Genomic DNA, 23,622 nt, shown 5'->3' with positions numbered 1-23,622 from the left:
GAGGTGAAAATGTGTTAAATATTGGTGAGTTTTTACCTAATGTAATGTTTTACATATAGCATCATCCCAGTAATTTTGCAGGATTTACAGTAAATATGACTTACTTGGACTCAAACATGCATACTGAATAAGAAACAGAAATTCTGGTCAAATCTGTATACAGAATTGCAAATATATTCTGCAAAATCTTTTTGAATCCTGGAGTTGACAGCTGAACATACCTTGTACGACCACATTATTTGTCTAAACATCTCAATATGTCAGAACATGCACACAAACAGAGGAGTCATGAGGCCGACCGACAATCAGCTCACTATTAGAGCCTGTAGACACTGCGGTTAATATCATGATATGTGAAGAGAAACTTGAACCAGATGCTACAATCTGGTTTACCGCTGATCTAAAAATGTGTGGCTTGGATGTGACTCAACAAAAACATTTCCTCTTTAGCTTTTCTCTCACTAAGCCTGAGGTCTGAATTTAAGTTTTATGCTTTCTCGCTAACGAGACGGTATGAAAGGTTAGAGGAGGATGTAGAGAATGAAGGCGTTGGACGTTACCTGTGGTCTGTTTGAGTAAAGCTTGTCCGTTTTGATTGCCTGGTCCACTGTCTTCTTCCTGCTCAAAATCTCCTCATTGAGAGCCTGAAGGAAGATAAGAGTCAAAGTGAACCAGCAGAAGATAAGAGACACAGTAGCACATTCAGGATTTATATTTATTTTACGGTCATCCAGGACGGAAATAGCTTTCAACATAATCATGTCACGACTGTGTTTATTTATACGTTACTAGTCAAAAGTACGTTCCAATTCTATTAGATTTATGCAGTTCAAGTGCAGTGAATGACCTAAAATGGAACAGAACTAAAACTATCAAAACTTCAGTTATAAAAAAAGAGTAATGGATCAACAACCTTTGACTTCTTCTGCACCAGTCAAAGTAAATTAAGCCTTAAGGAGTTACCGATCATTTGTACATGTATCCAGATGCACTTAAATGACTTACAAATCATTTGTATAGAGGCAGTGTTGGACCAGACTGTGTTACTGAAGCCTTTGAAGCTTTATGTGGACAATATTACACTGCATAAAGTAGTGTGGAATAAAAAGGTAACACTTGTCTACAATGTTTTTTTTTTTTTTTAGAAATGATCTGCCTCAGATTAAAATGCTAATCTTACATTTTTTTAATAAGATGAATTAGATAATAAATGACAAAATTCCAGTTTAGCTGATGTTTTCAATGTATATGATAACATGCTATTACACATATCTTTACGTTTATGTACGTTCATGCAATAGATTTATAAATGTTCCAGTATACAGAACCTATAAAGTGAATATACAGTCGTGGAAAAAATGATTAGACCACCCTTGTTTGGACAAATATAATGATAACAACAAAACAGCTCATAAGAGTTTAATTTCAGAGCCGATATCTATCCATTTTCCATGGTTTTCTTGATAATAACCAAAATCACTTCAGTTCTTACATCAATAGCTATGGCACTGTACTATTAATTTTTTCCGTGACTGTGTTGTAATGTACAGGCAGTGTTTTAAAGTAGATCTGGTGGATCTGAGACAAACATTAAAATTTAAAACTAATTCTCCCATGAATTCTCAGAATTTCACTTTTTGACCCACATCTGTATCTTAGAAACTACAGTTAACCAGTATTTGGACTTAATTTTCCTTTATTTGTGACTCAAGTTTGCTAAAGTTTCACTACTTTTATTCTGGAGGATCTTTACTTGTAGAGCCAATAAACCCAATAGATCAATACTTTCATTATTAACTCTGCTTTCTTGAAAATTGACTTGCATGACCCCATCGGACTGTTCTTAACATTCGTGTTCATGAGTTCGTACCAGTGTGTGTTTGTGCTGCTCGGCCAACACTCGAGGCTGGTAGCTCTGCACCGAGACCTGATCCAGCCTCTGAGCCACCTCTGCCAGCCAGTTCAGCACCTCCACTTCCTCCTCCCCAAACAGCTGAGCGTTGGCGAGCGCCTGCTCCAACAGCCCCGCCCGCCTCGAGCACCAATCGGCGAGCTCAGAGTGACCCGACCGCACGGCTCCGACGCGCTCGCTCAGCCAGTCGCGGTCGGCTGCGCAGCTCAACGGGGTCAGAGATTGGCTGAGGGACTCGAGGTGGTCGACCTCGGACTCTCGTGAGGACACGTCCTCTTGGAACGCCTGGGAGGTGTGTGTGTGTTTGTGTATGTGTGTATTGAAGGAATTTGCGAAGAAAAGTGAGAGAACAATAAGAACAGAAAAGATGGATAAAAACTCAAAACATGAACATGCAAATGACAAATCATAGATCAAATGGAAATCATAAAGTAACATCAATGAATGAGACATAAGGAAACTGAAAACAACAGAAACACATTCTGAATTAGAAATAAAAGTCAACGTAACATGAAGAAAACAAATGATGAAGTTGGAAGAGCTGATGTTTCGGTTTTACTAGTTATTTATTTTTACTTTGAGGATTTCAGTCACATTTAGCAGCAGCCTCTCTAAACTTTTAATTAGAGTGTGTTGAAATGATCTCTAAATACAAGTAGTTTGACTTGTCCTGTAAATTACTGTATGTTGTAACTGTGTGTTGTATTTCATGCTGCCTCTTGGCCAGGACTCCCTTGGAAAAGAGGTTCTTAATCTCAATGGGACCTTTTTTCCAGGTTGAATAAAGGTTAAATAAAAAAAAATACAAGATTAAGTTGTGTGTTAGAGTGTATTTTCTTGACACCCATGTTTTATTTTTTGTTGTTAATATAATGGTTCCAAGTATGCCTTATCAGTCACCTTGATTATGAATGTTATAAAAAACCAGATCTATCAGCTGTGAAACAAAACCAGACTCTAGACATGAGTTTTTCCTCGATGGTTATGATTTCAGTGACATGACTGACACAGCTGGCCTCTTTCCATGTAATCACACAACCACTCTTTCCTGTTCTGATGTGTATTTTTGTGGCATTTCAGCTGAATGATGACAGTATTTCTGCCATTCAGTGCGTGATTTCCACCTATTTTGACGTCAACAGCTCACAATCTATATTATGAATGTGTGCGTAATTATCGTGGCAGTTGAAAGAGGAACTGCTCTGTGAGTTACGATGGCTCGAAGGGGAAATTAGGTGTGTTTATGTGTGAGGGCCTGAGAGCGTTTTTAGACATTTTTATGACACATTTGGTTTGCTCTTGCTCTTTATAATTTGTGCAGACAAACCGTACCTTATGCTTGACGATCTGCTGGGTGATCTTGGCTGTCTGGGTTCCCATGGGCTCGGCGGAGCTCAGGCGTCGCTCAGTGGCGCTCAGCCATTCTCCCAAAGGCTCAAGGGCTTCGTGGAACTCAAGAGCCAAAACCTGCAGCTCCTCCAACTGCCTTTGCCTGAGGGACGAAAAAGGAAGGGTGTGACGGAGATACCAGAGAGACGAGATGTGGGGGGGTGGGGGGTCTTATTGGTATTTTATTGCTTTAAGATTGTTTCGTGTTTCATTTCTTGACTTGGATCTGATTTTGTGTTATCCAGCTGTCATCATCTTTTTTGCCAACAAGATTTATTAAATGTTCATGCAACTTTATTATTAAATTTGAAAGAATTTCATAAATCAAGCCATGTGTTTGTCCCTCTTTGTGTCTGTTGCACTGCAGACCAGGTATACGAGTGTTTCAATAATAAGAACAGAAAATATTGCTGTTCATATAAGCCTTAAACCATTACATATATATCAACGATATGGCTTCATATGAACAGATATCAGCTTTACTCTGCGAGTTTCCCTGATTACTTTCCCTTGTGAACAGAGGAGCCTGTGAAATGACTTGTCGACCACAGAAACCAATAGTAATGATACAATTCTTCCTCTAAGTACAGTGGAGCTTAGAAGAAACCCCACAGAGATGAAACCAGAAAACAGGAAATAACCACAAAATACTATGCTGTTGAGGTACACCACCCCGTACTTTCCCGAACCACAAATTTACGGTGACTTAGATCTGTGATTTTTCACTTTGTGTGTCGCTATCTGTGTCGGATTTTTCAAACAATCACTTCAGGCTGTCATCAATTATCCAGATTAAGTCGATATATAACAGTTGACCAAATGTAGGTCAGTGAGCAAGCGAGATTTGATCACAGATTAAAAAAAAAAAAATACCAGTGTAATGATGGTGTTTTACAGAAAGGTCCTGGGTTATTTCTTTAATGTGAGGTTAGCAGGAATATGTCAGTGTATTTAAAGTAATTCTGTAGAGTCTGTCAGTGCTTAAGTGCTCGGTTAGATCACTTTAACCCACAGGAGTTTGTGTAATTGTTTTGCTGCCACATCTTGATGACAGAAATGAATTCAGACTGTGTTCAGCTGCCGGTGGCTGTAGACATCTGACAGCATGGTAAGCCACACAGATGCTTTACTGAAGAAGTCATATAAAACAACAGAAGAGAGTTTTTGTATTACTGTATTAGTGTAAAATATGTTCAACTTATAAAATTGCAGCAGGACAAATTATAATTTGTCCCTACGGCGAACTGCCTTGCAGTGGGAAACTAATGGGAGGCGAAGTTAATAATGTTACTTGTTAAGTTCTTTCTCAGGTTTGCAACTCAAAGCATTTTTCAAGCCTCCTAAAAATACAAAGCAGTTAATCACTGGAACTAATGACTAATAGTCGAGTGGGGAAATGTTTGTGGTATAATCCAAATATACTCTAATTCTAATAATACTGAGATACGCAGAAATGTGGACAGCCAGAATGACAAGAAGTGAGAGATCTGATAATTCACTATTGATTATTGAGGGGAAGTTCCTTTTGTCTCTCACTACATGGAGGTCAGAGGTGGGATTCTGTGACTTGCTCAAGGGCACGTTATCACGACCGTGGGCTCATCAGAGCTGTGATGCCCCTGTTCTGTGTTGGTTTACCTGCCGCCGGCCTTGTCCAGCAGGTCAGTCCACCTCTCGGCCAGACTCTGGAGCTGAGTCTGGATCTTGTCTCGGTCCTGAGTGTCGGCCGTGGCTGCGATCCTCTCGCCCTCAGCGCGGATCATCTCAACCGTGGGCCTGCGGTCATCTAACAGCCTCTGGAGCAGCTTTTGGAACACAAATTTACACGGTTACACTCGGGTTAAACCACATGAGAGGATTAGGTTAGATGCAGGTTTCAACAGGTTGCGAGTGCAATTTAAGGCTTATTTCTGCACTCGAGCCTGATCTTGTTGAACTTGCATTGAACTCATTACTTCTAGAAGTAGCTATTAGTTTTACGAGGAGATGCTGGAACCACACTGTATTAACTCTTCTTGGTTAAATGTTGGTTATGTTAAATACTTTCATTACAGTATTAAATGTACACATTTTTCCCAAAAACAGAACAACGATGAAACTCAATTTGATTCAACTTTATAAATTTACAATCTAATTCCATAATCCAATACATTTTTGAACATGTCAAAAACAGCTGAAGACATATTAAGGACTAAAAAGTAAAGTCTTAGACCCCAGAAACTCTGTATATATTAGAAGTGAATGGTAAGACTTTATCCACAGCAGAAACTGATGCTTTCCAGTTCCACCCAAATCTGCTCTTATCTTTAAAAAGTTTAAAAAAAAAGTTTAAAATTTCTCAACATCTCTTTTGTTTGGAGAAAATCCTCATCTAAGATCATTAGTTAACCACTCTTCTTAAAATGGTTTTCATCAAGGGATGCTAAGTGTCATGAAGGGATTACTTAATAATCAGTTGAATTTTTTTTTTTTAACTTTTTAATTCTAGACTTAAGAAGCAGCTTCTACTCTTATAAAGTGCTTAATATCTGGTTTTGCAGAAGCCTTCTATCCTCTTCCCCTGCTTCTATCAGTCAGTCATTAGAAAAACAAACACACGCATGTTTCTTCCTTCCTGCTGAGACTGTGACCCGCTCTCTGCTCGTAACATCTCAGTTCAGCCTCTGGAATGCACTTTTTCTAAGTTTTCTCTCTCTTTCTTATCCAAGTCATGACAAAACGCTCTTTCGAGGATGTAAACATGTGTGATTGATCGTTGGCTGAGACTACGGTGCTCTTATGTGCACAAACACAGGAAGCGTATGTTGGATAAACAAGGAAAAGTGTGTGTGAGTGTGAAAACAATGGCCGGCCGTGTGTGTGTGTTGGTCTGTTGTTATGCCAGTCTGACTGGCAGACGGTCAGCTGGGGCCGCTGGATGCCAGGCAGACGGATCACCGCCTGTGTGTGTATCAGTCGGCCATTCAGATGTCTATTGTTTGCAACTGAAGGACACTGCGGACATGTGAATATCGGTACAATTTCTACGCAAACTACAAATAAAACTGGGCTTATTTTAACATGTCCTTTTGTGAGTCCTGATTTTACTGGGAATGTTCATTTTCCGTTCAACTCTCACTGACAAAAATCTAAAAATTATTTGATTTTTGCGGGGGTCTGAACTAAATGCATGTTCTCTACCAACTGTAGGTCGGTGCTTCTCTGCATTTATAATCGTATGTTGTGACACACTTTACCTTTATCAAAACACTGCAGCTCTTGTCATTTGGATTTTTCACTTGGCCATATTGCAATTCTGATCATATTTCAGGCCTGTATAGAAGGATTGCTTTCACAATGCTTTTTAGACAGACTAAAGCTGGCACTGTGCTGTGGAGAAGAAGAGGAGGATGTGGGTGGCAGCAGCTACGAGGCCAGAAAACTGTGCTTTACGGTCACCGCTTCAAATGCAACACGGAAAATATGAGAAGGAGCTGTGATGTGGCCACTGTCGCTGCCTTATGTTTCACTTCTTTTGTATCGATACATATTTCATTACAGACTTGTTAACACATGTTTGATTTCACAGCCCATCCATCCTTTTGGGTACCTTTTGTTCTTGGATTTGTGCCTTCACCACGCGGTACTCGGCAGACGGGGGCTTCTGATTGGCCACCAGCTCCTCGGTGTCGCTGAGCCAGCTTAGCAGAGGCTCCAGAGCATCCTGGAACTTCCCACAATGCAACAGGGCTTCCTGCAGCTGGGCGATGCGCTCTGCAACCTGAAGACAAGAGAGACAGATGTGAGCTAAGGATTGCAAGAAAGGCCGACATTAAATACATTTTGAAGCGTTTACGATTGGGTTGAACCTTGAACTGTGTCTGAACCATGAGATTCTCAGCTGAGTGATGCCTGAACACAATCCCAGCAAATTCATGATGCATGCAATCATGTGATATAGAAAAAACATTTTCATCAAAGCATCCCCCCCCACTCACCCACTTGGTGTTCTGGGTGTTATCTGTGCTCATATGAAAGTAATGCATGATAGTGACTTGGACACTGCACCACAAACAAAGGATATATTCTCCTGAGTCATATGATGTAAAACCCTTGATACTGACTTCAAGAATATAATCACAATTGGCTAAAAACATACAACTCCTGTCCAGGCGCTCCTCTGTAAGTAAGATTCACTATCAGTGGGTTGTAGCTGAAGTCGTACCCTCTTGTTGAGTGAGTTCCATTTCAGGTTGGTGGTCTCCAGGTCGTGCTCCAGCGCCTGGGTGTCGGTGTGCTTGGCGGCGCTCTGGATCAGACCCTGACCCACGGCGTTGACATGCTGTAGCTTTGGCTGGATGCTGTCCACCTGCTCTCTCTCTACGGCCTGAAATGGAGGAAGAGAAGATGACCATTAGCAAAAGTATAAAGAACAGAGATGAAGATTATTAACAGTGAAATTAGAGGGAAGATTGGCTATTTCTTTATTTTTGTGTATTTGTCCATAGCACTTAAATCCTATTATACCATTGTACATAGTGTAGATGTTGGTAATACTGTATAATATATATTGCACAGATAATATATATTATATAAACACATAATGTATAATGTATACTCTGTGCTTCTCGCACTTACAGCTGTTGAACTTCTTTTTTTTTTTGTAACTTAAATCTTCATTGAGTTTTATGTAGAATTATAACAGTACCCAAAAAGAAGAAGACAAAGATAAACAAAAGAGACCCCGAAAAACAAAACAAAACAAGAAAGGAACAGACAAACAAGAGCACAAATAAGTACAAAAGAAAACAATGAGCCTGGGTAGCAACAGTCAGTCTATTGATTTTGTGTAAATACAGACCATTTACAGCTGTTGAACTTCTGTCCAGATGCTTAATTGTAAAAATTAAATGGACTGAACTTATATCGTGTATTTTACACACCTTCGCCCTAAGCGCTTTACAAAGCCTCACATTCACCCATTCACACACACACTCATACACCAGTAGGCGTCTGCTGCCATGCAAGGTGCTGCCAGATGCTACTGGGAGCAATTTAGGGTTCAGTGTCTTGCCCAAGGACACTTCGACATGTGAACAGTCGTTGCGAGGATTCGAACCGCCAACCCTTTAGTCATTGGCTCTACCAACTGAGCCTGAGCCGCCTGTTGTAACTGTATTTCATTGCTATGTACTTAAACATGTAATGACAACCAACTGAATCTGAATAGTGTAATACTGTAACTACTGTACAATTTCACACCCAGATTTATTTTTTCTGCAAATGCACTTCAGTTCCAAATATCCTTAATGACTAATAATCACTGTTGGTCATAATGAACCCATAGTGGTCAACACCTTTGACCTAATAAAGTAGTAATTATAGCAATAATAATCATAGGGATGAAATAAATAACAGGCAAAACAAGCATGCAGATAAGAAAAGAAGGCCTTTGTTTAAACAGTCTGAAAGCAGCACAGTCTAAAATACACCACACATTTATTCTGCGTGACAACAAATGGAAGTGGACTGTCCCACACACTGAACCCACATATAGAAGCGAGTGGATTTTAGGAGCTGAAGGACAGAGAGAGGGATGTGCAAAGATAAGAGAGAGAGAGAGGGAGAGGTGGGAGACAGGAAGGAGGGAGGAGGAAAAAAAAAGACGAGGGGGAGAGGGGGGGATTACGAGGATTAGTGGGTTAGACGAGTAAGGGGCTGGCTGGAAAAGGCTGAGTCGACAACACACACATACATTCTGTAGAGTACACTAGCACTCTCGCATGGGTGCACACACCCTTCGTTTAATCACAAATACAAACACGTCCCTACGTAAGCAGTGACACAAAGCTACATGGACGCACATTTAGACACAACTTCGCCTGTCTGACCGTGTTACTCTCACACACACACTTCACAGTGGACGGCTGGAGCCATCTTGTGAAAACAATAGAGGCAGCCACCCGACGCTAAAGACGACCAGACTTCACTTCCCTGGCCGAGAAGGACAGAGCAGCAGCCACAGCGTGTCCTCAAACATCCGACAGCGGTGCTCAAAATAGGGTCCAGGTCCCATCTGGGTTGTAAAACAGGCCCCCAGGAGGATTCGTTAATGAATCAAAAGTCCACAAATTCATAAAGGGATTAACTGAAGACCTCGATTTGGCCCCGCAGGAAGCCTGGATGACTTTTTCAAACTTTCAAATGACTTTTCGGTGCAGAATTTAGACCACTTCTCTGGCCTAGAAAATTTTGTTCCTGCCTGGTTTATTAATGATGTTTTTCTGAGGGGATAAACACTCTGCCGGTCCAACAGTAGAGAACAACAACCCCAAAAACCAACCGCTTATGTAACCAACACTTAGAAAATAAATTCCTCTACATGTAAACCTCAGCCAACTGTTTATCAAATCCTAACATCAAAATTATTACAGTTAACGATGGGAGGTGACAATAAGTGATGCAACACAGAATAAACTGAAACAGAGCTGCAGGTAAAACCAGTTTCCTCCAGTTTTAGTGGTTCATGATAGAGCAGTGATGATTTCCATTGTTTATCCAGTTATTTTTCTGAGTTATCAAATAGGTTTTGATCTATAAAATGCTAGAAAACAGTGCAAAAACCCCCAATATCTGACATCAGAATGAGTCAACGAAGCAAGGAAATATTGCTCTTCCGAATCAGAGTTTTTTTCACAAAACTTTGATTCAAATAGGTGTGGATGAATGTAAAAGTCGACAACTAATTGATAAATTCATCTCTGCAGCTCTGACTCATGTTGCACGACAATAAAATAATATTGCATAATATTAACAAATAGTGGTTTTGTAAATCACATTTTATGTAACACAATCATCATTTTATTTTTTTTAGTTTCTATAAATCAAAGATTACCTTATAATTCCTGTTAAACTGAGACCAATACACGTATGCTAACAAAAACTAAGCTAAAAGTAGTCAATTTTTGCAATAAAAATGAACAAACAAACAAAAAAAAAATGCACTGTGAAACTGAAATAAGAATCCAAACTGAAAGTAAAAATAAATCCAGTGAAAATTTCTAAACTATAAAGACTCAATTTCACAGTATTCCACCGATTTGCTGACCAGTGCAAACCAATAAACCCAAAAACCTCCTCATTTCACTTCCTCAAAATCCCCCAGATGAGGGTCTGTGGTGGTGATGTGGGGGGTCGCTGACATTAAACTGTGTGAGAAGTCCTGACATTCAGAAGAGCTGCAGAGTGGAGCATTAGGCCTAGTGGTTTATGACGCTGCTGCAGCCAAACCCCAGCGCCCACACAAAGACACACACAAATAACCAGACATGTGAGATCAGGACACACATTCAGCCGATTTTGGTAAATCCAAGGCCTGGGGGAAAAAAGCTGCTGTGACAATACAGAAGGGGGTGCAGTTAAATAGTGGGAGAGGGAAAATGAAAGGTTTGGGTTTCAGTAAAACCCCACTATGGTCTGTGAGAAGTCGTGGGTGTCCGGTAATGAGACAATAACAAACCTCTGCAAACACCAATCTAATACAGAACAGAAAATTTCCCTCTGTTTTCTTTAATCTTTTATATTTGAATAATATTGCCATAAGTGCATGAACATCTTTCATTTGGTGTGAATCATTTCTTGCTTTATCCATTAAACAATAAGTAACTGATTTCATTAAGTTCACATTTATCCTTGTTCATTTTCTCTGCATGATTAAGAGGTGAATCAAGAAGAAGCTTAGCCGAAACTTGGGATTATATCAGGAAAATGTGTGCAATGTGTGACTTGACTCGAAGTAACACAGAAAAAGTGATGACTTTAGATGAAAATGAAGACAAGAAGAGAGACAAAATGTCGCTTAGAGGGATGAGAAGTATAATATTTCAAGTAAAAATAAAGTTACTGTGGTGAAACTGCATTCACATAATGTATACATAGTAACTTATATTAAATATGATATCCAGTTGATTCCAATCATTTTTTCTCCTGCACAACACAAACTCTATCAGGAATCAGATCAAATTAATGTAGTATTAGTAGTGACAGAAATAATAATAAGGTGAGTAAATATTAAACTGCTTAAAATGTCTCTAATGTTAATGTAGCTTAAGCCTGAACAGAAACTTTCTTGACCACCAGGTTTACACAAAACTGCAACAATTTGCTTCCAAAATCATGTGAACCAACCTCGGGAAAGCTAGTGCTTATTATCACATATAAGGAGCTTTTTGTGGGATTCTGTCTCCTCCATTTTTGTTCTAACAGAACGTGGACTGCATACTGAAACCTTCACCTTTCTCCAAATTAAACATGTGACTTGACATTCTACTTCAGTCTCAGCTGAATGTGATCCATAGAGACTTTTGTAAAACTGAAGTGGAGTGAGAACAATGAGAAAACCACCTGTACTTTTTAACTAAACTAGTGTTTTGGTGTGTGGGTGGCATCTTTACTCTTCCTCACATCTAAACAAAAGCATCCTCACTCATAATGAAGTAAAATAAGGCTACTTTAAATTAAATATACTCAGATAAAAGAAAAGTCAAACAAGTACCTGTAATTAATTCGTGTCTTTGCTCTCGTAGTGAGTGGATTGCTGTATAATTCCTGTTCTAATTGAGTCTTAATAGAGTGCTTTAATATGTATATTTTGTATAGTATATTCCGTGCTATATACAGCTCTGGGAAAAAAATTGAGAGACCACTGCATTTTCCTGTGAAATCAGCCTGTCTGCTTGAATGACAGCCATTCCATTCCTGTGTCTGTTGAATTCCAACACAACCACACCTGATTCTACTTAATAAACACCTGATCCATGTCTTATTTAAGAAGAATAAGTATAAACACCACTACTGTGGCCATCACTATCTTCTTACAATAGGCAAAAACAGTTCTATTAGTACTAAAAAAGTACGTATCATTGTGATCTGTATAAACCAACAGGCTGGCCCTCCCTCCACACCAGGCGACTTCATCATTAGTTTCTACTCATCTACAAGACTCTTCTAAGGAAAACACCTCAGTACCTCTTCAACCTTTTGCACCTTTCCCACAATAACTACCACCTGAGGTCCAGGAGTTTCATTACTCTATGTCTTCCAAAAGCCTGCACTGTCTTTGGCCAGAATTCCTTTTGTTTTGCTGCAGCAAATGATTGGAACTCCCTTCAAAACTCCTTTAAACTTTCAGCTCTCCCATCACTTCATATATTTAAACAGAAACTATAACATTCCCTAGTTGACTGTTGCACATGTTGACTCCCCTTCTGCTCTCTCCCCATACACTCTAGTAGTTATTTATGTTGCTTTCAACTTCATAGTCTCTTCACCATTGGTTGAGCGTCTTTGATTCATCTGTACTCTTTCCTTTTATCTGTTTTTCTTTTGTTTTTGTTTGTTGGGGCCTCTTACCAGGTCATCATTGTAAATGAGAAGCCGTTCTCAATTGATTTTACCTGATAAAATAAAGTACTAATAATAATTGGAATAAAAAAATAACCATTGAAAACTACTGGACTTCTGCTCTGACAGTGTTCCCAAACTCTGAGGACTGGTTTTTCTATCAGGACAATGCTCCTGGCCTCAGCTAGGTCAATAAAGGTGTGGATGACGGACCACCAGATGAAGACCCTGCCAAGGCCAGTCCAATCTCCAGACCAGAACCCACTTTGAAAACTTCTGGAGGAAGATAGATGGTCACAAACCATCGAATATTGCTGAACTTCTTGAATTTCTCTGCCAGGAGCTGCATAGAGTCATCCAACAGCAGCGGTTTAGAGCCAGGACACGTGAAAATCAGGGTTATTCCACCAAATACTGATGCCTGAACTTTTCCCAACTTACAACATTAGTACTGTGTTGATTAGAAATGAATATGAACTTGTTTTCTTTGCATTATTTGAGGTCTGAAAACACCTGCATCTTTTTGTTATTTTGACCATGTGTCGTGTTCTGCAAATACATGCTCTAAATAACAATATTTTTATTTGGAATTTGGGAGAAATGCTGTTGGTAGTTTAGAGAATAAAACAAAGAAGTTCATTTCCCTCAAACACATAACTATAATCACTACATTGGCTTCCTGTGAGTCAAAGGATAGAGTTCAAAATCTTACTCCTGGTCTACAAAACACTGAATGGCCTTGGACCCAAATACATCCTAGACTTGTTAGTTCCCTGTGAAGCATCCAGACCCCTGAGGTCATCAGGGACAGGTTTACTGTGTGTTCCCAAAAATCAGAACCAAACAAAGCGAAGCAGCATTCCGTTCTTGTGCTCCTCACTTGTGGAACAAACTTCCGGAACACCTGAGGTCTGCTCAAACTCTCAGCTCATTTAAATCAGGCCTGAAAACATTATTGTTTACTGCAGCTTTCTCTTAAACTCTTAAAGAATGTCTTTTAAATGAACTTTCAAATTACATTTCGTCGCTGATGATTTTAATGTCCATTTTAATTTTAATGTCTTTTATTTTAACTTTCTCTCATCTTAAATGTATTTTTATGGATCTCCTGGGATGCTTTTATGTTTTATGTAAAGCACTTTGAATTGTCCTGTACATGAAATGTGCTATATAAACAAACTTGCCTTGCCTATAAATGGTCAAATCAGAGAAAGTGATAATTTTGCAATGGTCTCATTTTTTTTCCCAAAGCTGTACATATATGCTAATATGTTTAGAGCTTTATATATGCATTTTCTTTTTTGCTGTACTGATCATTTCTTTCCTGCTACTTTTTTTTTTTTTATTATACTTGAATGGAGCAATTGTAACACCCAATAATTACCCCCTGGGATTATTACAGTATTCTGATGATTCTGATGATTTTGATTTATGAAGGCCTGCAGACATAATCATTCCGTCAGTCTTGTCAATCATCTGGAAGTGTTTCTGAGTGTTTGCAGTGAGTCATAATCAAAGGGTTTACAGGTTTCTGCTCATCTGCTTTAAATATGGCATCCAAATACAGGTTTCTCCATTCCAAGGCTTTGTGCATGCGTTTATTTCCAAATCTGCAGTTGGTGTTGTGCAAGTGTTTCTAGATGCATAATTAGGACCATAAGGGTAAAAAGAAGACACGTTCTACAGGTATGAGCGTGCGTGTATGGGTGAATATGAATGAGTGTTTGGCATGAGTTTCCTGTCCTGTTGGAAGCAGCTGTGTCGGGGTGACGGGCGTCATCGCTGCTTGGAACAGGAAGTCTGTCGGCCAGAACAACAATGAGCTGTAGCAATGACCCACTCCACCCTACGCCTTATCCTGCACTGCGACTGAGTGTGTGTGTCGCAGATAGAAGAGAACCCGAAAGGAAAAAACAGGGAAAGCACAACCCATTCATCATCTAAACATACGTTACGATGAATATATAATATATGTTTAGCTTTTATGCACCAGTATTTCTATGCGTTTTCTCTTTTTTTTCTCCCCCCATTCTCTCTGCTTCTTCTCTCCCTCGCCAGCTCTCAGTGGTTGAATCCACTAAAACCAGAGCTCTGGAAAATGTCCCACATACTTGTCATTCTTCTCCACCTCAGCCAGCACACAGTAACACAGTCTTAACTGAGCAGACTTAACTATCACCACCACAGTTGTCATCCTCAGTTCCTCCTCCTCCTCCTCTTCTTCTTCCTCATATCATGTCATCACTCTCTAAACCTCGTCCCTCCCTGCCTCCTCTTTTCTCAAATCCTGCCTCCTCTTTTCTCTTCATCCGGACCGCAGACCTGCTGTGGTTTTCTCACTTCAGCCACGGTTCAGTGTAGACAGGAGGGAGGAAAAAAAAAAAAAGAAAAAAAAAAAGAAAAACTCAGTGATGGAAGCGGATCTGACAAAAGCCGGGGAGTGGACGGGATCAATACTGGCTACATCCGCACTGAGCTAAAACGCGAGAGGAGCATGGTCAGAATGAACGTCTGGTTACATAGACATCAGTCTGAGAAGGTGTTTAAGATGAAAGAGTTTTGAGGTGTGCACCCTGTTTTGCATTCGTAGTGAGAAGCTAATCTTTAATGTTAAATTCTGGTAAATGTCTACTTTTTTTCCCCCCTCTTTCTCTTTCATCTCTCAAATTAGCATTGGAAATCTTCACAAATTCACAAAGAACAATCAAAGTGTGGAAGGAAAAGTATTCAACACACTGTGACTGGTGGACGTAAAAAGGGAAAAAGTGGGAAAAAGAGCTAGAACATCAAACATTAATATAAATAAACACGGGAAAATCTAACTTCAAACAGCATCAACCACTTGGTTCAGTGTTATGACTATAGTCTGCAAAATAACAACATTGTAAATCACGTCTTATACTATGCAAGAGTTGATTAAATTTGTAAAGAATGTCCAAGTTTTCAAAGGCTGCCATTTTTATATACACTACACAATTACTTTTTGTGTATTTGTTCAGATTTTTTTTGTTTTTTTCCATTTTATTGTTTGTTTATCTGTTCTTTAGTCTGTCATTTGTTTAGATGGTACATTTCAATAGGTTTATTCTCAATAAATCTGCAATAAAATGAGAAAAAGTATTATAATGTCATTCATAATTGGTTATTTTCAGAAAGTAGATGGTGATTTGCACATCACATGATGAGATTTATCAGGGATGTGCACAAAAATCATGATGACGGACCAAAAAATGCAAAGATAACCCCAAAGTAACGGACTTATTAAATGAATGACTTCAGTTCATCACCTGAAAACTAAGGAAAATGTTTACCATCTTGCAGCTGCTCATGTATTCCTTTTACTGTTATGGCTGATGTTACTGTTACTTTCTTGCTAAACAATACAAAACTATAAAGTATGGTTCCTGTCATGATATTATAGGTGCATGAGCTGAAAAATTAAAAAAAAAAAACACAAAAAAACCAAAAAAAACCGGACTCTATGTTTCTAAAACCCATTACGGATAAAATAAGACTCACAAGATTTACCCTTCTTTAAGCTTCAAATATTCACAGGTTCTCACCAAAGCTCTTAGGACTCGCTCACACTTCAGATCCTAATACCTTCTACTTTTACTATAGAAGCTGATGGTACATGAAGCTGCTTTTAAGATCCGTAATGCACCGTGTGTGCTTTACATGCAAACATGTATGGATACTCTATATTTAGCCGTCATCTGCTGAGCTAATAAAGCAGAGGAGCGGAATAGTTCTGTTGATGGCGCGTGTCCAAAACATCGCTCAAGGACAATCAATTTCTTAATCAGGACAGATGAGGAACATCTAGCTCCTAACATGAACACAGAGGACCACTAATGAAATCACCTAGAAACATGAGAGCGAACTGCAACCTCCTACTGTCACTGGTGTAACTCTGGTCTGAGAAAAAAAAAAAAAACATATATATATATATATATAAATAGAAAATAACCAGGATCAATGGAAAAAATTTGCATCTGCGATTTGTATTTCTGAAAATTCTAAGTGCTTTTGTGAAGTGTGTCCTCTGGTTTCATCTGCCTTCCCCGACTTTGAGAGCAGACTTATTCATAAAAAATTAAAAAGTAGAAACCCTTTGCATATTTCAAGTATTTTCATTTGTTTTGTAGTCGTGCCAGGTGGATTAAAAGCGGGATGTGAGCAGCCGAGCAGAGGAAGTGGTCTTTCATTTGTACTTAGTGTAAATGAGTGAAGAATAGAAACTGTGGTGTGGAGGGGGACTGTTTCTCTTTAAACTCATATCAGAGCCAATGCGTTTCATTGCAACCAGAAACTGCACTGATATCAGCTCCTCCTCTCTGCTTTTCCGTCATCCTGCTCTCTCTGTCTTCCTGTCTCGGCCCTGGCCTCTCCCTCTTTTCCTGTCTTTCAACCGTCAGCCTTCCTCACTACTCCTTTAAAAATCACTGAAAAACGGTGGGGGGGGGGGGGGGGGGGGGGGGGGGTGGGGGGGGGGGGGGGGGAGACTATTTTTCCGTGGAGGTTTACTTTAAGCCTTGACTGACCAATCTTTGACACGGAGATAAAGGGGTTAATAGGTTAATAAATCCCATTCCAATCCACTGACCTTATTTGAACACTAACAAACAGATACAAATCTCATGCAAATGCAGAATGCATTCAAAGCATGTTGGGTTAAACCTCACTATCCTCTCTTTCTTCCTCTTCTTTGTCCCACTGTTGCATCTTTTTATCCTCCGGGATGTGTGTGTTTTTTTAATATTCTCATTTTTGTTCTGTCATTCATGGGATTACTGTTCGTCCCATTTTTGTGGGATTTTGTGCAGCTAATCATCTCCCTCCGAGACAAACACAGAGTCGATTTGAGGTTTCTTGGGCGATGTTTTTGCTGATACAGAAGTGATGTAGCAGCAACAGCATTCACAGCGAGAAAACACGTACAGATATATAAATAAATAAAAAAACATGCTTTGATCTACACAAAATGGAACTACATTCAAATCCAGCTGGAGATCAATGTCTTGTATTGTCTGTTTGGTGCTTTCTATGTCTCTCTCTGTGTCTCTCAGGTTTATCCCACAGGCGGGTGTTCAGAACCGGAATTATCACATCAATCAAAACACAAATGTATGAGCCGGAAACATGGAGCCACCTGGTTCTCTCTCTCCCTGAGCATGTCTCTCTCTGCTTCAGCATCTGTCTTTCAGCGCCTGCTTTTTTCCCGGCCCATTTGTTCCTAGTATCGCATTTGGATTGGAAATTATTTGGAACGAAAAATGGGGATATGCAGATTTCAGAAACACATAGTTACAGATGGTCTTTTTAGTGACTAACAGACTGATTTCCAAACCAAAGTTAAGACAAAAGCGGCCGACGAATGAACAGATAAGTTAATATTGCAACATGCCTCTCTGTCATCGGTCAGTGTATTGTACAATCCCTCGCCCCAGTTCATCAAACAGCATGCAAAGCTTGTCCATCTGTCTGTCTGTCTGTTTATGGGGCACACAGACAAACATGCACATACACACACTGTGCCTCGAAATGAGCTCCTTATTAATCCAAAGACCTTCTGCTTGTGCGAGGCTGCCAGCAGGTCTCTTATCACTGAACCAAAGCCTCATGTAGCGCTAAAAGGTGCTCCCCCGTGCAAACAATAGCTTCCTCTCCCCGACTGCCCTGTCGCCTGTCACAACTCGTTCTTGTGTCTGCTTCTTTGTCTTTTTAAACTCTGTCAGTGTGTCTTGTTTATCTGTTCAGCCCGTGTTTGTCACATCAGCCATTTTTTAATGAATTCCGACGAGCAGCTGAAAATGATGAAAATGAAAATGGCTCAGTGTTTGCTTTAGAGCAGGGGTGTCAAACTCATTTTAGTTCAGGGGCCACATTCAGCCCAATTTGATCTCCAGTGGGCCGGACCAGTAAAATAATAACAGTGAAAAAAGTAAAATTCTATTTTGATCAGGTTTACATCTACAACGTTTCCTTAAAAATCTGAATAACATGAACAACTTGAATTGTCTTAAGAAAAACAAGTGCAATTTTAACAATATTATGCCTCGGTTTATCATCATTTACACATGTGCGTTACAATCGCACAAAACATTTAATAACAGGCAGAATATTGGTAAAATTGCATTTACTTTTCTTAAGACATCTTCATTTGTTCTTATTTGTTCAGGTTATTCACGTTTTTTTGTAAAAATATAGTTTGGTAATGTAAACATTTTCATGTAATTTTACTTTTTTACACAACAAACACAAAGAGAGAATTTGGGGTTGTCATAATTTATAGGTTATTCTGATAATATTTTACTGGTCTGACCCACTTGAAATCTAATTGGACTGTATGTGTCTGTACGTGGAACTTGAATTAAAATGATTTTGACACCATTGCTTGCTAATATCTTCAGTGTAATTTTTTCATTTCACAAATTCATCCCGCGGGCCAGATTGGACCCTTTGGCAGGCCAAATTTGGCCCCCGGGCCGCATGTTTGACCACCTGTGCTTTAGAGTATAGAAAAACAGAGAAAAAAAGAGAGAGCATATGTGAGAGGAAAACTGAAAGGAGAAACAATGAGACGAAACTATAAAGAAAAGGCAAACAAACCAACGGTGTCCAGCTCATAGTTCAACTGTTCGCCCTGCCACGGCCTTATCTGATATCACAGTTTATATTCCCCAGACAACTTCACCCACTGTTTGTGCAGCCATGTTGGCAGAGGCAGCGCCCATCATACAGAGCCACTAATTTACCTCTCACCTCCTTATCTCAGCAACACAACCATCCAAGCACGAAGGGAAGGGGAGGAAGGTGGAGTGAAAGGGGTCAGCTGAGGGGAGGTCGGACAGGGCTGGAGAAGGGGATTTCTTCACATAACAAAAGTGCGTGTGTTCCATTTGGAGACATGTGGACAAAAATTGCTGAGCTGAATTTCCCCAATGTCAAAGTTGATTATTATATTAAAAAAAAAAAAAACTTGAAGATGAGGCTTAATATCTACATAATAAATGCAATAAAAGCAACATAACTGCCTCTGGTGCCACTGCTGTCATCAAATACTGTCATAGAATCAAAAAACAATCACATGCCGTAGATACTTTCTCCAAATCCCATATTATTCTTATATTGTTTTTTTAGGCCTAAAGCACAGCAGTCCTCAAGCTGCAAAAATATGATTATTTTAAAGAAAGTTAAAAGGTGTTGTTTATTGGAAACAAGTCTTATTTCTTAAAAAAAAAAAAGAACGAAAGAAAATAATCTCATCAAGCATCTTTTTTTTTTTCATTAGAAGTGTAATCTCATTTTCATTTCCAGTTAACATTGAGGTCGATTTAACTTGTAACAAGCTAAAACAATGGCTTTTCTAATATCACAGCAGAGGAACAAGATTGTTTTTTTTATTTCTTAATCTAACACTTATGTACCTTCTCACTTTAAGAATATAAATCTGTCGTATATAACTGTAGTTTTGCTTTTTGTTTAATTCAAGACAACTTGGTTACATTTCAGAATATTAGATTTCGTCCTCATCTGGCTGTTTTTGGAAGATACTGTTGTTTTTAAAGTTACTTTTTACTTTCTTAAAACAGTCCTGATGTTATTATATGTCTGACTTTATTTCTCCTGAGCAGACACGACATCTGATTACATTAAACTGAAGCTAGAGAGGACAAACAAATGGGCACTGATGCACAAAAATAGGTTAAAATCAGTTCTAAAGCCAAACACACACACAGACAAATGTACGCCCACACAGAGTAAATAAGCTGTGACTGACGGGTCAGAGATGGAAACTTGTGTCTGATGGAAACTGTAATGAAATAAAAAAAGGACCAGGCACGTTACAAAGACAGTCTAAATTTTATGTCATTTGATGTTGTTGTTTTATGTTGTTAATTCTTAGTTAATTTCAGCCAAATGTTAAATTATCTTAAGTTACCGACTATTTCATACTTTTTGTTGGATTGTATGGCATCCATGGAAACTGTAATGAAATAAAAAAGGACCAGGCACAATATAGGCCACTTTACAAAAACAGTCTCAATTTTATGTCATTTGATGTTGTTGTTATAGGTCGTAAGTTCTTGTTTAATTTCAGCCAAATGTTAAATTATCTCAAGTTACCAAACAGTTAATAGTTTTTGTTGTATTGTACAGCATCCATGCATCCTCTGAACCACTTATTGTGCAGTATATAAGATTTCAGGTTGTTCTTATTGCTAATTAAAGATACAAATTTCCAAACATTAGCTTAAACTACATTTTAAATCAGGAAAACTTAACTTGTGGTGATTAAAACAGAATCTGATCTATCTGTCACACAGGCCTATTGTCAACTGTAGTACCAAGTTCATTTAGTTAATAAGCTAATCTGCCCCTGGGACTGTAAGTTGAGTATCCCCGGCCTGATGTGTGTGTACTGAGAACAGGATTCAGATCAGACAAATCTAGGCCAGACTCTGAGTCAGAGCAGAACACCTAGAAAGCACGACAGCCTGTCAAACATTCTGTCAGGACAAGATGCACTTTTATACATGTACGCACCTTTGCATGCAGCCCACACACTCGAACACAAACAAAGAAAGGTGGGAGGAGTGACACAACACAAACAAAACGAGTCTAAGACTGAATACAGATGAACGTAGAGAGACTTTTCTGACAAACACCGACAGACCTCTGTGTCAGTTCATGCCAAGCCCAATCGTGTAGCATTTATAGAATATCCATTTCAGATCTATGTCTTTACACAGCACGTTGTATACTGTGACACTGATTACACTCACAGTTACTAAATCAACCCAAACAGTGAAAGTCATCCAGATGTCCCACTCCAAATTCTCCTCCTGGGAAAAAAAAAAGAATGCTGCACCCATGCCTCCAAATGGAAGCACAACATTCTATACTATAAACAGATAGCGTAAAAAGAACAATAGGGTGCCCTTGAGATAAATGTTGCAAACTCTGCACTTGACATCCACATTATAGGCCAGCCTGAGGCGCAAACAAGCAAGTGATCAATCTCAAACGTGTGCATGCAATCTAGTTTCACCCAAACACATATATGCACGCACGCAGTCTGGGCGACCCTGAGTGTAGTTTCTCGTAAGCCTCCAACCCCCCCACCCCCCATGAGCATCGTATTGCAATCATTTAAAGCCCACTACTTACACACAACAAGCTAATTATGGCATCTACATAACTTAAGCCCCTCGCTTGCATTTTCCATGCTATGTCTCCATCGGTTATACTTGCATTCAGCTACCTGACCCAATTCTTTTTCCACGCTATGCCTCGGTGTGTCCACATGTCCACATCTAATGCATTCACTGCTAAAATCAGATCTTTGCTTTCACCCTTCTCCAACAAACCTTTCCTTTACTCTGCTTAAAAAGATCAACATATGCAAGTATCTGCCTTTTAATTAATTTTCAGCACTAGAATGCGAAGTTTTAAATGAATCATCTCAGTTTGTGCTTTAGCCAAAAACAAAAAATATAAATATAAACCACATCAGGATGTTTTTAGTCAACTGTATTCTCTATCTTTTCCAATGTGAAGACAATTTGCCTACACCACTTGATTAACTACTCACCTTAATTTACTAAACTATTCTACAGCACTAAAACTCAACTGTGAATGAAAGTGTTTCTGAGAACATTGTATGTTTGTAGCAGCCCTGCCTCAATATCCATTCATCTCTAAAAAGTCATGAGCAATTTTTATGGCCTTGATAAACAACTCTGTTTTCAGCTTTGTGGTTTTTTGTCCCCCAGCTAAATAGTTCAAAGAGTTCAAGCTGTTTAAGAAGAATTTTTTAATCTAGTAATCTGAAAGGCAACTGTAGCTCTGAGATGTGTACAAAGTAAAATATTTGTCACTGAGAAGGGAGTATAAACCTGCATAAAATGGAAGCCCTAAAGTAAAATGAAAGTACTTCCTGTTTTTTGGGATTAAAAAAGTAAAATCAAAGCGTACCTGTGCAGGTTTGTCAGTATCAGAGCATGGTAATATATCTGTGGATTCATTCTGTGCTGTGGAGCTCCATTCTGACTCGGTAGGTGTGGCTCCTGTCTGGGCCTCATCTTCCTGGGGTTTACATGCTTGTGTCTGGCTCGGCTCTCTCTCCGTAAACAGACTCTGTAGTAAACCTGGCTCAATGTTCTCCCAGACCTGATCTGCAGACATGAGTGGAGGAAAATCCAGAGTGGAGCCGTCTGACTCCCAGTCACTGTCCCCTGTCATAGAGCCAAGGACGAACTCGACCCCATCCATTCCAGACTGGGTCCCTTCAGAGTACGAGTCCAAGTCCAGCTCCTGAACGTCCTCGCAGGCTGAGCTGACGTCGGAGGGCCCGGGTTGCAGTCGTTCAGGTGCCGCCATGTAAACAAAACTGTCAGGAGAAAGTAACGGTCCATCCTTCTCCTCTGAGTCTGAAGGTTTGGGGATAGGACTGGGGGGAATAGAGTCCTCAAGGGGAGAGGGGGGGCAATCATGAGGGGATTGGGGAGGCACAGAAACAGCCAGGTAAACAAAACTATCTGATATGACAAAGGCCTCACAGGAGTCTTTAGTATCTAAACCAGCGCCACAAGAGTCAGATTTAGAAAGTGACTGTGGGGAGGAGGAAAGGGGAACTGAGTCTGTATTTTGAGATTGAAGGAGAGAAACAGAGTCTGATTTGGATGTGTTAGCTGTCACTTCAGCTGGGTCCAATCCTGAGAATTCCTCTGAGGGTACAACACAATTTGGAGTCTCTGGTGCAAAGGATGTCCCCTCTGTTTCACAAGATACTGCCGTTGCATACTTGGTAATTTCTGAGGGGACTGGATCTGTTTGACAGGAAGGCTGATAGTCAGCATCCTGTGTACATTCACTGTCGATTTCTTTTTCAACTGCGTGCGGAGGCTCAAGGCAGTGATCCATAAGAACCCCCT

The 23,622-nt window shown here is 39.6% G+C and overlaps 1 protein-coding gene across 1 annotated transcript in view; it reads right to left on the bottom strand.

Annotated features, from left to right (window-relative positions):
• The window catches only part of macf1a (microtubule actin crosslinking factor 1a), a 377,887-nt gene that overhangs the window by 42,826 nt on the left and 311,439 nt on the right, over positions 1-23,622 (bottom strand). Inside the window, 7 exon segments of the mRNA XM_030146682.1 lie at positions 561-593; positions 596-644; positions 1,871-2,197; positions 3,245-3,404; positions 4,940-5,106; positions 6,891-7,061; positions 7,506-7,667. Of these exon segments, the coding sequence (XP_030002542.1) occupies positions 561-593; positions 596-644; positions 1,871-2,197; positions 3,245-3,404; positions 4,940-5,106; positions 6,891-7,061; positions 7,506-7,667 (1,069 nt within the window).

This window comes from Sphaeramia orbicularis, chromosome 11 (assembly GCF_902148855.1).
Source record: "Sphaeramia orbicularis chromosome 11, fSphaOr1.1, whole genome shotgun sequence".
Taxonomy (NCBI): Eukaryota; Metazoa; Chordata; class Actinopteri; order Kurtiformes; family Apogonidae; genus Sphaeramia; species Sphaeramia orbicularis.
This window is presented reverse-complemented; position numbering and strand designations above follow the sequence as displayed.